The 13,029-nt window shown below is 42.7% G+C and overlaps 1 protein-coding gene across 1 annotated transcript; it reads left to right on the forward strand.

The window, feature by feature from the left end:
* Positions 1 to 2,441: 2,441 nt before the first annotated feature.
* Positions 2,442 to 12,617, forward strand: myd88 (MYD88 innate immune signal transduction adaptor). Its single transcript, XM_070442243.1, is given in 9 exon segments — positions 2,442 to 2,987; positions 3,635 to 3,701; positions 3,703 to 3,763; positions 6,181 to 6,359; positions 10,983 to 11,004; positions 11,006 to 11,076; positions 12,457 to 12,565; positions 12,568 to 12,583; positions 12,586 to 12,617. Coding segments are annotated over 9 exon segments (858 nt in total). The 5' UTR covers positions 2,442 to 2,686.
* The last annotated feature ends 412 nt before the right edge of the window (positions 12,618 to 13,029 follow it).

Consider the following 13,029-nt stretch of genomic DNA (forward strand, 5'->3'; position numbering starts at 1 on the left):
AAGGTGTTGCCATATACTGCTGAGGTGTTGCCATATATGCTGAAGGGTGTGACCAAAATATTATACCTCATCCTTGCGAATAGGTGGGTTTGACCAGTTCGATATTTACTACCGGCTGATGGTGTTGCNAAAATACAAAAAAAAAGGGGAGGAGAGATTAAAGAAAATAGAACACGCTCTATACATGCGCATCTCTAGACACCTTCTCACTGGTAAAGAAACGCCCCAGCTCACGACTACCAATGCAACAGGGATTTCCTTGGAGAAACTTGGGAAATAAAAGGACAAGACGAGGAATTAATCCACACTGCTGCCACCAATGTAGCGACTGAGGGATTATCCCACTGCTGGCCGATTTCCTGGGGAGCAACACCCCACCATGTCTAGACCAGGACCATGGAGCCTGTGTCGCATACCTATCCACCTGCTGCCACCAGTCTGTAGCGGCTCGAGGAGACAAGGTTATCGAACAGCCGGTGAGCCTAGGGACAAAGCCGTGAATAGCAGACTGAACCGACGTGGATAGATCCCAACACATGCTGAAAGCACCCAGGGACAGACACAATGTAAAACAGTAGACGGACATGTCGAGCTGAGTTACTCCACTACCCGCTCGCCATGACACAATAGGTAGCAGACTGAGGGACTTCATTGGGAAAAAAACCTTTGGGGAAAGAATTAGAAAAAAACAACTGGCCTGCCAACCCACTGGATACGCGACTGGAGAGGCGATCTCAGGCCCAACACTGCTGCACAAAACCAAATGTAAGTGGGAAGATGGAGGTCGATTATCCACCCACCCTCAAGCGCTGAGAAAGGCCACCACCATGGAGCGAACTCGCCTTAGAGGGAATGTAATCAACCAAGCGTGCGTGCCGCCACCAACCAAATGTACAGAACTGGAGGGTAGAATGTACTCATCGCACTAGCGTAAGCCAAAACACAAATGATAGGACTAAGAAGGTGATTATCCCACTAGCCTCCCCGCCGCGGACACCAAAACCTGTCATTTTTTCGCGACTGAGGGGATTATCCCACTGCTGCCCACCAATGTAGCGACTGAGGTGATTATCCCACTGCTGCCACCAATGTAGCGACTGAGGTGATGATTATCCCACTGCTGCCACCAATGTAGCGACTGAGGGGATTATCCCACTGCTGCCACACAATGTAGCGACTGAGGGGATTATCCCATGCGCCACCAATGTAGAGACTGAGGGATTATCCCACTGCTGCCACCAATGTAGAGACTGAGGGGATTACTCACCACTGCTGCCAACAATAAGAGACTGAGGGGATTATCCCACTGCTGCCACCAATGTAGAGCGACTGAGGGATTATCCCACTGCTCCACACAATTTAGCGACTGAGGGGATTATCCCACTGCTGCCACCAAATGTAGAGACTGAGGAGGATTATCCCACTGCTGCACAACCTATAGTAGAGACTGAGGGGATTATCCCACTGCTGCCACCAATGTAGAGACTGAGGGGATTATCCCACTGCTGCCACCAATGTAGAGACTGAGGGGATTATCCCACTGCTGCCACCAATTAGAGACTGAGGGGATTATCCCACGTTGCACCAATGTAGAGACTGAGGGGATTATCCCACTGCTGCCACCAATGTAGCGACTGAGGGATTATCCCACTGCTGCCACCAATGTAGGACTGAGGGGATTATCCACTGCTGCCACCAATGTAGAGACTGAGGGGATTATCCCACTGCAGCCACCAATGTAGAGACTGAGGGGTTATCCCACTGCTGCCACCAATGTACGACTGAGGGGATTATCCCACTGCTGCCCACCAATGTAAGACTGAGGGGTTATCCCACTGCTGCCACCAATGTAGCGACTGAGGGATTATCCCACTGCAGCCACCAATGTAGAGACTGAGGGGTTATCCCACTGCAGCCACCAATGTAGGACTGAGGGGATTATCCCACTGCAGCCACCAATGTAGAGACTGAGGGGTTTATCCCACTGCTGCCACAATGTAGCGACTGAGGGGGGTTCTTATCCCACTGCTGCCACCAATGTAGCGACTGAGGGGAGGGGGAATAGCTGTAACGGGGCCTGAAACAACTAAAATTGAGGGCGAGCACATTACCTGTGCTGAAATGTCCAGACACTGACAGATGCCATTTCTAAAAATCACCAGCCCCCATGAATTATATTGTATAACTTGTAGATAACTATACCATACACAACAATTTTTCCATAATTCAGGGAAAAATAGATTTTTCTAATCTGGGTAAATAAACCATGTTTCTTCCGTGTGTGACGCATGCAGGTCTTGATAAAGCTGTTTCCTCATTCTCTGTCAATGGGAAGTTCGTGTTGCATGGCCCGGTACCCCGGGATCCGATTTTGTTCATTTTAGAACATTCCATTGGTCCTTAAGTGAATTCTCCCCTCAAACCGGGGCACCGGGCCAGCCAGTCCCTCCCCTGGTCCGTCCCCCTGGTCAGGCCTCTACAGAAGCCTCAGTCATTTCTAGGACATCAATAACTTTCACAACAACCGAAGCCCTCAAACGGATCAATTCTTCTAGTTTGGACACATCTATTTCTGGCGGATTAAATGACAAATCAAAAGTCTTAATTCTACTCGTATAAAGGAGCGGTTTCGGTTTGTATACATTTTACGCATTCATAAYAACCAGAAACGACAACTTCCCTGAATATGTCAACTAGTTTAGACCTGTGGAATATTCCACTGAGAGCGCTGAATATCAACGTGAGAAAAAGATTGGGACTGTTTTTAAATCCGAGAAACACTGTGGCATCAGACTGGATGTCTGTCGCAGAAAACATGGGTTTCTCTTATTTAGAGATCAAGAATTACGAGGATTGCCAGGATCCAACACGGAAGATTCTAGAGGACTGGCAATCACGTTGTCCCGGAGCCAAAGTTGGAAAGTTAGTTTCAATTCTGGAGAACGTGGACCGAAAAGACGTTGTGGAGGATCTCCGAGATCTCATTGGTAGGTTAACTCTGCTTTTTTATTGCTAAATAATATGAAATGTAATCATCTATAAAGGATGAGTGAAACCTGTATATGTGTGTGTGTTCTGAAATGTGTTATTACAGCCATGTTATACATTAATTACAAAATAACCTTTAGTTGAAGTGTCATTAATTACGATGACCTAATATTGAAATAATTGCTGAGTAACTTGACGTGTGTGTGTGTGTGTATTCACGTCTGTTGTGTGTGTATGTCTGGGTGTATTCACGTCTCTGTGTGTGTATGTCTGGGTGTATTCACGCTCTGTGTGTGTATGTCTGGGTGTATGCACGGCTCTGTGTGTGTATGTCTGGGTGTATGCACGTCTCTGTGTTGTGTGTGTGTATCACGTCTCTGTTGTGTGTGTCTGGGTGTATGCACGGCTCTGTGTGTGTAGTCTGGGTGTATGCACGGCTCTGTGTGTGTATGTCTGGGTGTATTCACGTCTCTGTGTGTGTATGTCTGGGTGTATGCACGGCTCTGTGTGTGTATGTCTGGGTGTATGCACGGCCTCTGGTGTTGTGTATGTCTGGGTGTATGCACGTCTCTGTGTGTGGTGTCTGGGTGTATGCACGGCTCTGTGTGTGTGTGTGTGTGTTGTATGCACGTCTCTGTGTGTATAGAGGAGGACTGTAAGAGGTACATAGAGAAGCAGAATGAGCCCCGGGTCCAGGTTCCTGAGGTGGACAGCTTGTCCCAGAACCCCAGAGAGACAAGGCATCACCCTGGAGGATGACCCAGAAGGTAATAATGTTTTATCGTCTGTAGTACATTACTATCCAATAATAACACTAGTGTTACACACTGTCGGTCTGTAGTACATTACTACTCAATAATAACACTAGTGTTACACACTGTCGGTCTGTAGTCATTACTATCCAATAATAACACTAGTGTTACACACTGTCGTGTCTGTAGTACATTACTATCCAATAATAACACTAGTGTTACACCACTGTCGGTCTGTAGTATTACTATCCAATAATAACACTAGTGTACATGTGTACTGTACACGTACTGTCGGTCTGTAGTACATTACTATCACAATAATAACACTAGTGTTACACCTGTCGGTCTGTAGTACATTACTATCCAATAATAACACTAGTGTTACACACTGTGTCTGTAGTACATTACTATCAATATAACACTATGTTACACACTGTCGGTCTGAGTACATTACTATCCAATAATAACACTAGTGTTACACACTGTCGGTCTGTAGTACATTACTATCCAATAATAACACTAGTGTTTACACACTGGTCGGTGTAGTACTTACTATCCATATAACACTAGTGTTACACACTGTCGGTCTGTATAATTACTATCCAATAATAACACTAGTGTTACACACTGTCGGTCTGTAGTACATTACTATCCAATAATAACACTAGTGTTACACACTGTCGTCTGTAGTCAATTACTATCCAATAATAACACTAGTGTTACACACTGTCGGTCTGTAGTACATTACTATCCAATAATAACACTAGTGTTACACACTGTCGTCTGTAGTACATTACTCCAATAATTACACTAGTGTTACACACTGTCGTTCTGTAGTACATTACTTCCAAATATAACACTAGTGTTACACACTGTCGTCTGTAGTACATTACTATCCAATAATAACACTAGTGTTACACACTGTCGGTCTGTAGTACATTACTATCCAATAATAACACTAGTGTTACACACTGTCGTCTGTAGTACATTACTATCCAATAATAACACTAGTGTCACACTGTCGTCTTAGTACATTACTATCAATAATAACACTAGTGTTCACACACTGTCGGTCTGTAGTACATTACTATCCAATAATAACACTAGTGTTACACACTGTCGGTCTGTAGTTTAGATTACTTTCTTTGTCAAATGTACACAAGGTCCAATCAAATTTGCCTTCCACTTCGTGCCAACCCCCTCTGAGACAGACATAATGTACAGAGGTTGGAGACACACTGGGCACCCGTGGAGCGGTAGTTGTGGAGGGTTAAGTGCCTTGCTCAATGGCACAATGGCAGGCAATGGCATTTAGGATTTGATACCCAGCAACCCTGTCAGACCTGGGATTTGAACTGGCAATCCTCTGGTTGCTGGCCTTCCTCTTTTACCGCTAGGCTACCTGCCGCTCCACACAACTAAATGATAGAAACACTGGTATTACATTCAGTAGCATGGTGACTATATCAACTCTCCTTATCACAACATTACTAAGTAGAGAGACTTGCAAACAGCCTTCTGTATACAATGGCAGCAGCTTGTCTCTGGCCATTATGCACCAATGTTAATATTTACGACAGTTTATTACCTATTGAGTCACCTTCTCCTCTGTTCCTGTTGAGTCCGCTCTCCTCTGTCTCGTGATGTGAGTCCTCTCTCTCCTCTGTCTCCTGATGTTGAGTCCTCTCTTCCTCTGTCTCGTGATGTTGAGTCCTCTCTCTCCTCTGTCTCCTGATGTTGGAGTCCTCTCTCTCCTCTTGTCTCGTGATGTTGAGTCCTCTCTCTCTCCTCTGTCTCCTGATGTTGAGTCCTCTCTCTCCTCTGTCCTGATGTTGAGTCCTCTCTCTCCTCTGTCTCCTGATGTTGAGTCCTCTCTCTCCTCTGTCTCCTGATGTTGAGTCCTCTCTCTCCTCTGTCTCCTGATGTTGAGTCCTCTCTTCCTCTGTCTCCTGATGTTGAGTCCTCTCTCTCCTCTGTCTCCTGATGTTGAGTCCTCTCTCTCCTCATGTCTCCTGATGTTGAGTCACCTCTCTCTCCTCTGTCTCCTGATGTTGAGCTCTCCTCTCCTCTCCTCTCCTGATGTTGATCACCTCTCTCCTCTGTCTCCTGATGTTGAGTCACTCTCTCCTCTGTCTCCTGATTGTTGAGTCTCTCTCCTCTGTCTCCTGATGTTGAGTCCTCTCTCCTCTGTCTCCTGATGAGTCCTCTCTCCTCTCTCTCTGATGTGAGTCCTCTCTCTCCTGATGTTGAGTCCTCTCTCTCCTGATGTTGAGTCCTCTCTCTCCTGATGTTGAGTCCTCTCTCCTCTGTCTCTGATGAGTCCTCTCTCTCCTGATGTTGAAGACCTCTCTCTCCTGATGTTGAGTCCTCTCTCTCCTGATGTTGAAGTTCCTCTCTCTCCTGTGTTGAGTCAACTCTCTCCTTCTCTTCCTCTCTCCAGGGGTTACCGGAGCTGTTTGATGCCTTCATCTGCTACTGTCATAGTGACTTTGACTTTGTCCATGAGATGATCCAGCAGTTGGAGCAGACGGACCACAAGTTGAAGCTGTGTGTGTTTGACCGGGACGTCTTGCCTGGATCATGTGTCTGGACTATCACCGGCGAACTCATCGAGAAGAGGCAAGTTGAGGCCCGCTCATTAAGCAGCCACAGTGGCGTTCAGATCCAGGCCACTTTTTGGCTGTGTTCTGTTTTCTGTTTTAATGGCTCATCCTCATGTGTTTCAGAATTGTATTAGCTCAAGAGATGGGTTCTGCTATGCAAAAGCATGTTACAGCGTAGTTATGGTTATGTCTGGATAATACTGTATGTTGTTGATCTGTAGGGGTTATGGCTGGATACATACTGTATGTTGTTGATCTGTAGGGGGTTATGCTGGATAATACTGTATGTTGTTGATCTGTAGGTGGTTATGTCTGTAATACGTATGTTGTTGATCTGTAGGGGGTTATGTGGATAATACTGTATGTTGTTGATCTGTAGGGGTTATGTTGGATAATACTGTATGTTGTTGATCTGTAGGGGTTATGTCTGGATAATACTGTATGTTTGTTGATCTGTAGGGGGTTTATGGCTGGATAATACTGTATGTTGTTGATCTGTAGGGGTTATGTCTGGATAATACTGTATGTTGTTGATCTGTAGGGGGTTATGTCTGGATAATACTGGTATGTTGTTGACTGTAGGGGTTTATGGCTGGATATACTGTATGTTGTTGATCTGTAGGGGGTTATGTCTGGATATACTGTATGTTGTTGATCTGTAGGGGTTATGTCTGGATAATACTGTATGTTGTTGATCTGTAGGTGGTTATGTCTGGATAATACTGTATGTTGTTGTCTGTAGGGGGTTATGGCTGGATAATACTGTATGTTGTTGATCTGTAGGGGGTTATGCTGGATAATACTGTATGTTGTTGATCTGTAGGGGTTTATGTCTGGATAATACTGTATGTTGTTGATCTGTAGGGGGTTTATGGATGGATAATACTGTATGTTGTTGATCTGTAGGGGTTATGGCTGGAAATACTGTATGTTGTTTGATCTGTAGGGGTTATGCTGGATAATACTGTATGTTGTTGATCTGTAGGGGTTATGGCTGGATAATACTGTATGTTGTTGATCTGTAGGGGTTATGGTGGTAATACTGTATGTTGTTGATCTGTAGGGGGTTATGTCTGGATAATACTGTATGTTGTTGATCTGTAGGGGGTTATGGCTGGATAATACTGTATGTTGTTGATCTGTAGGGGGTTATGGCTGGATAATACTGTAATGTTGTTGAATCTGGTAGGGGGTTATGGCTGGATAAATACTGTATGTTGTTGATCTGTAGGTGGTTATGTCTGGATAATACTGTATGCTGTTGGATCTGTAGGTGGTTATGGCTGGATAATACTGTATGTTGTTGATCTGTAGGTGGTTTGGCTGGATTTAATAATGTATGTTGTGGTTAATGGCTGGATAATACTGTATGTTGTTGATCTGTAGGGTGGTTATGTCTGGATAATACTGTATAGTTGTTGATCTGTAGGGGTTATGGCTGGAATAATATGTAATTATCTGTATGGGGTTTGTCTGGATATCTGTGTGTGGTGATGTGGGGTTAATAGGATAGGAATAATACTGTAATGATTGTTGATCTGTAGGGGTTTATGGCTGGATATACTGTAAATTGTTGTTGATATCTGTAGGTGGTTATGGCTGGAGATAATACTGTATGCTTGGTTGATCTGTACGGGGGGTTTTGTCTGGAATAATACTGTATGTTGTTGGATAACTGTAGGTGGTTAACGAGTGGATAATCTGTATGTTGTGGTTATGGCTGGATAATACTTAGTATGTTGTTGATTTTTCTGTAGGGTGGTTTATGTCTGATAATACAAAAGTTGTTGTTGATCTGTAGGGGGTTTGGCTTGATAATACGTATGTTGTTGATCTGGTAGGGGTTATGTGCTGGATAATTATACTGTAATGTTGATGATCTGTAGGGTGGTATATGGCTGGATAATACTCGTATGTTGTTGGGATAAACTGTAGGTGGTTTATGGGCTGGATAATACTGGTATGATTTGTGGTTATGATCTGGATTAATACTGTATGTTGTTTGACTGTTAAGGGGTTATGTTCTGGATTATATGGTATGTTGTTGATCTGTAGGGGGTTAATGGGGCTGGATATACTGTTGTTGTTGGATCTGTAGGTGGTGTATGGCTTGGATAATACTGTATGCTTGTTTGATCTGGTAGGTGAGTTTGTCTGGATAATACTAGGGTCATGTTGTTGGAATCTGTAGGGGTTATAGTCTGGAATAATACTGTATGTTGTTGATCCTGTAGGGGTTATGGCTGAGATTAATACTTGTAAATGTTGTTGATAAATCCTGTAGGGGGTTATTGTCTGGATAATACTGGTTGTTGTTGATCATGTAGGGGGTTAAGATCTGGATAATAACTAGTATGAGTTGCTTGATCTGTAGGAGGTTATGTCCTGGATAATACTAGTAAACTGATGTTGATTGCGTATAGGGGGTTTTGTCTGATTAATACTGATGAGTTGTTGATCTGGTAGGTGGTTAATCGGGCGGAACTCTATGTATGTTGTTGATCGTGGTGGGTTTATGTTGGATAATACTGGTATGTTGTTGAATCTTGTAGGGGGTTAATGGTCTGGATAATTAACTGTATGATTAGTTGTTCTGTAGGGGGGTTATGGCTGGATAATACTGTATGTTGTTTGAATATCTGTTAGGGGGTTATGTCTGGATAATACTGTATGTTGTTTGATACTGTCAGGTGGTTATGTCCTGGATTAATACTGTATGTTGTTGATACTGTAGGGTGGTTATGGACAGGCTGGGATAATATGTATGTTGTTGATGACTTCTCGTAAGGTGGTTATGGCTAAGGATCAACTGTATGTTGTTATAACTATGTAGTTGGTTAGCTGCGATCATCCTGTTGTCTGTAGGTGGTTATGTCTGGATAATCACTGTATGTTGGTTGATCTTCATGTAGGGGGTTTATGTCTGGATAATACTGTATGTTGTTGATCTGTTAGGGGGTGTATGTCTGGGCATATACTGTATGTTTGTTGATCTGTAGGTGGTTATGGCTGGATAATACTTGTATGTTTGTTGATCTGGTAGGGTTATGGCGGATAAACTGTAGGTTGTGATGAGAGGGTTATGCTGGAATAATAACTGTATGTTGTTGATCTGTAGGTGGTTATGCTGGATAATACTGTATGTTGTTGATCTGATAGGGGTTTATGTCTGGATTAATACTGTATGTTGTTGATCTGTAGGGGTTTATGCTGGATATACTGTATGTTGGTTGATCTGTAGGGGTTATGGCTGATAATACTGTATGTTGTGATCGAGGGTTATGGCTGGATTAATACTGTATGTTTGTTGATCTGTAGGGGTTATGTCTGGATAAAATACTGTAATGTTGGTTTGATTCTGGTAGGGGTTATGTCGGATAATACTGTATGTTGTTGATCTGTAGGGGGTGTTATGTCTGTGATAATACTGTATGTTGTTGATCTGTAGGGGGTTATGTCTGGGAAATACTGTATGTGATAGTTGATCTGTAGGGGGTTATGTGCTTGATAATTACTGTATGTTGTTGATCTGTCTAGGGGGTTATGTCTGGATAATACTGTAGTTTGATCTGTAGGGGTTATGTCTGGATAATACTTGTATGTTGTTGATCTGTAGGGGGTATATGGCCTGGATAATTGTATGATTTGTTGAACTGTAGGTGGGTTGATGGCTGGAATAATACTGTATGTTGTTTGTTCTGTGGAGTATGGCTGGATAATTACTGTAATGGTTGTTGATCTGTAGGTGGTTTATGTCTGGAATAATACTGTATGTTGTGATTGTAGGGGTATGTCTGGATAATACTGTATGTTGTGATCTGTAGGGTGGTTAATGTGGATAATACTGTTATGTTGTTGATCTGTAGGGGGTTTATGTTCTGGATAATACTGTATAGTTGTTGATCTGTAGGTGTTATGTCTGGATAATACTGTACTGTTGTTGATCTGTAGGTGGTTATGGCTGGATAATACTGTATGTTGTGGTTAGGCTGGATAATCACTGTATGTTTGGTTGATCTGTAGGTGTTATGTCTGGATAAATACTGTTGTTGTTTGATCTGTAGGTGGTTATGGCTGGATAATACTGTATGTTGTTGCTCCTGTAGGTGGTTATGGCTGGATTACTGTATGTTGTGATCTGTAGGTGGTTCGGCTTGGATAAATACTGTAATGTTGTGGTTATGGCTTGGATAATACTGTATGTTTTGATCTGTAGGGGGTTAATGTTGGATAATACTGTATGTTGTTGATCTGTAGGGGGTTATGGTGGATAATGACTGTAGGTTGTTTGATCTGTGGGGGCGTTATGTCTTGGATAATACTGTATGTTGTTGATCTGTAGGGGGTTATGGCTGGGATATACTGTATTAGTTGAAGTCTGTAGGGGGTTTATGGCTGCGATAATACTGTATGTTGTTGATCGGTTTCGGCGGGTTATGTCTGGATAAGTACTGTATGTTAGTTGATGCTGTGGGGGTTTATGGCTGGATAATACTGTATGTTGTTGATCTGTAGGGGGTTATCGTCTGGATAATACTGTATGTTGTTTATCTGTAGTGGTTATGGCTGGATAATATGTATGTTGTTGATCTGTAAGGGGGTTTGGCTGGGATATACTGGTATGTTGTTGATACTGTAGGTGTAAAAGGATGGTGGTGGTGGATATCTGATGATACCCTGGAAAGTGCAATGCCTGTTGCCTTCCAGACAAAGTTTGCCCTCAGTCTCTGTCCCGGTAACGTCTCTGTCCTGGTAAGTCTCTGTCCTGGTATGTCTCTGTCCTGGTAGTCTCTGTCCTGGTATGTCTCTTCTGGTAATGTCTCTGTCTGGTATGTCTCTGTCCTGGGTCTGTCTCTGTCCTGGTATGTCTTGTCCTGTATGTCTCTGTCCGGTATGTCTCTGTCCTGGTATGTCTCTGTCCTGGTAAGTCCTATCCACTCAGTACCATGTTGTTGCTCTGTAGGTAGTTTTAGATGTTGTGGTAAGATCAGGTCTGCCGTCTGACCTCTTTCCATTTCCTGTTTGTTTTTCTCCATATTAATGTCATGGTAGGTTGTTGTAGTGTCATATTAATGTCATGGTAGGTTGTTGTCATATTAATGTCATGGTAAGGTTGTTGTAATGCATCTCAATGTCATGGTAGGTTGATGTCATGGTAGGTTGTTGTCATATTAAATGTCATGGTACGGTTGTTGTCAATTAATGTCATGGTAGGTTGTTGTCATAATTTAATGTCCATGGCAGGTTGTAGTGGCCATATTAATGTCATGGTAGGTTGTAGTGTTCATATTTAATTTCATGGTAGGTTGTTGTCATATTAAATGTCATGGCAGGTTGTAGTGGCCATATTAAATGTCATGGTAGTTGTGTGGCCATATAATGTCATGGTAGGTTGTAGTGTCATAATTTAATGTCAATGGTAGTTGTAGTGCATATTAATGGTCATGTAGGTTGTAGTGCCATATTAATCGTCATGGTAGGTTGTTGTCTATTATTAATGGTCATGGCAGGTTTGTAGTGCCATATTAATGTCAATGGTAGGTTGGTAGTGCCATCAATTAATGTCATGGCAGGTTGTAGTGGCCATATTAATGTCATGGTAGGTTGTAGTGTCATATTAATGTCATGGTAGGTTGTTGTCATATAAATGTCCATGGCCAGGTTTTTGTCATAATTAATGTCATGGTAGGTTGTTGTCATACTTAATGTCATGGTAGGTTGTAGTGTCATATTAATGTCATGGTAGGTTGTTGTCATAAATTAATGTTCATGGCAGGTTTTTGCATATTAAATGTCATGGCAGGTGTTGTTATTCATGTCAATGGGGGTAGGTGTTGTGTCATTTAATGTCATGGGTAGTTGTTGTGTCATGGTAGGTTGTTGTCATATTAATTCATGGTAGGTTGTTGTCATATTTGATGTCATGGTAGGTTGTTGTTCAATAATTCATGGTAGGTTTGTTGTAGTGTCATATTAATGTCATGGTAGGTTGTTGTAGTGTCAATATTAAATGTCATGGGTAGCTTGGTTGTTTATTGATGTCATGGTAGCTTGTTGTGTCATATTAACTGGCAGCTCGATTTTAACATCTTCTCACTTCTGAAACCTCTCCTCGGTGCCCGACCGCAAGCGCTGATCCTGTTGATGTATAGGTCTAATGAAGAAACCTTTCCCCAAGTATCCCTGAGGTTCCTGACGGTGTGTGACTACACACGACCCTGTAATCACAGTCCTGGTTCTGGTCCGGCTGGCCAGGGCCCTCTCCCTGCCCTGAAAGAATCGTAACAGACTTAACAGCAACCCAATCATCAGACAGGGGTTCTGCCCCTCTACATCGGGAATCAGGGGAGTACATGTCAGTTCGGTGGTACTGTTTTTACTGGGACGCTGATCGCCTCATTTAAGTTAACATATTTTATATTGATTCATATTTTATATTATTCACTGTCTTAGTTAGAACAGTTTGTGTATTGTACATACTATTTGAACCATAAGATGAGACTTCTAGTAGTTTTTGAAACCAGATGGAGTTCCTGGGCTATTCTCTCCTTTTGTCCTCATCACTGAGAGCCTGATTGGTGGTTCACTCATTTACCATATATTTTGGGTTTAATATGAGATTTTCATCACATCAAAACGTTTTAAATGTTTTTAATATGATATTTTATTCTGAGCCCCATCGCTCA

The sequence above is a fragment of the Salvelinus sp. IW2-2015 genome, unplaced genomic scaffold (assembly GCF_002910315.2).
Source record: "Salvelinus sp. IW2-2015 unplaced genomic scaffold, ASM291031v2 Un_scaffold7076, whole genome shotgun sequence".
Lineage (NCBI taxonomy): Eukaryota > Metazoa > Chordata > Actinopteri > Salmoniformes > Salmonidae > Salvelinus > Salvelinus sp. IW2-2015.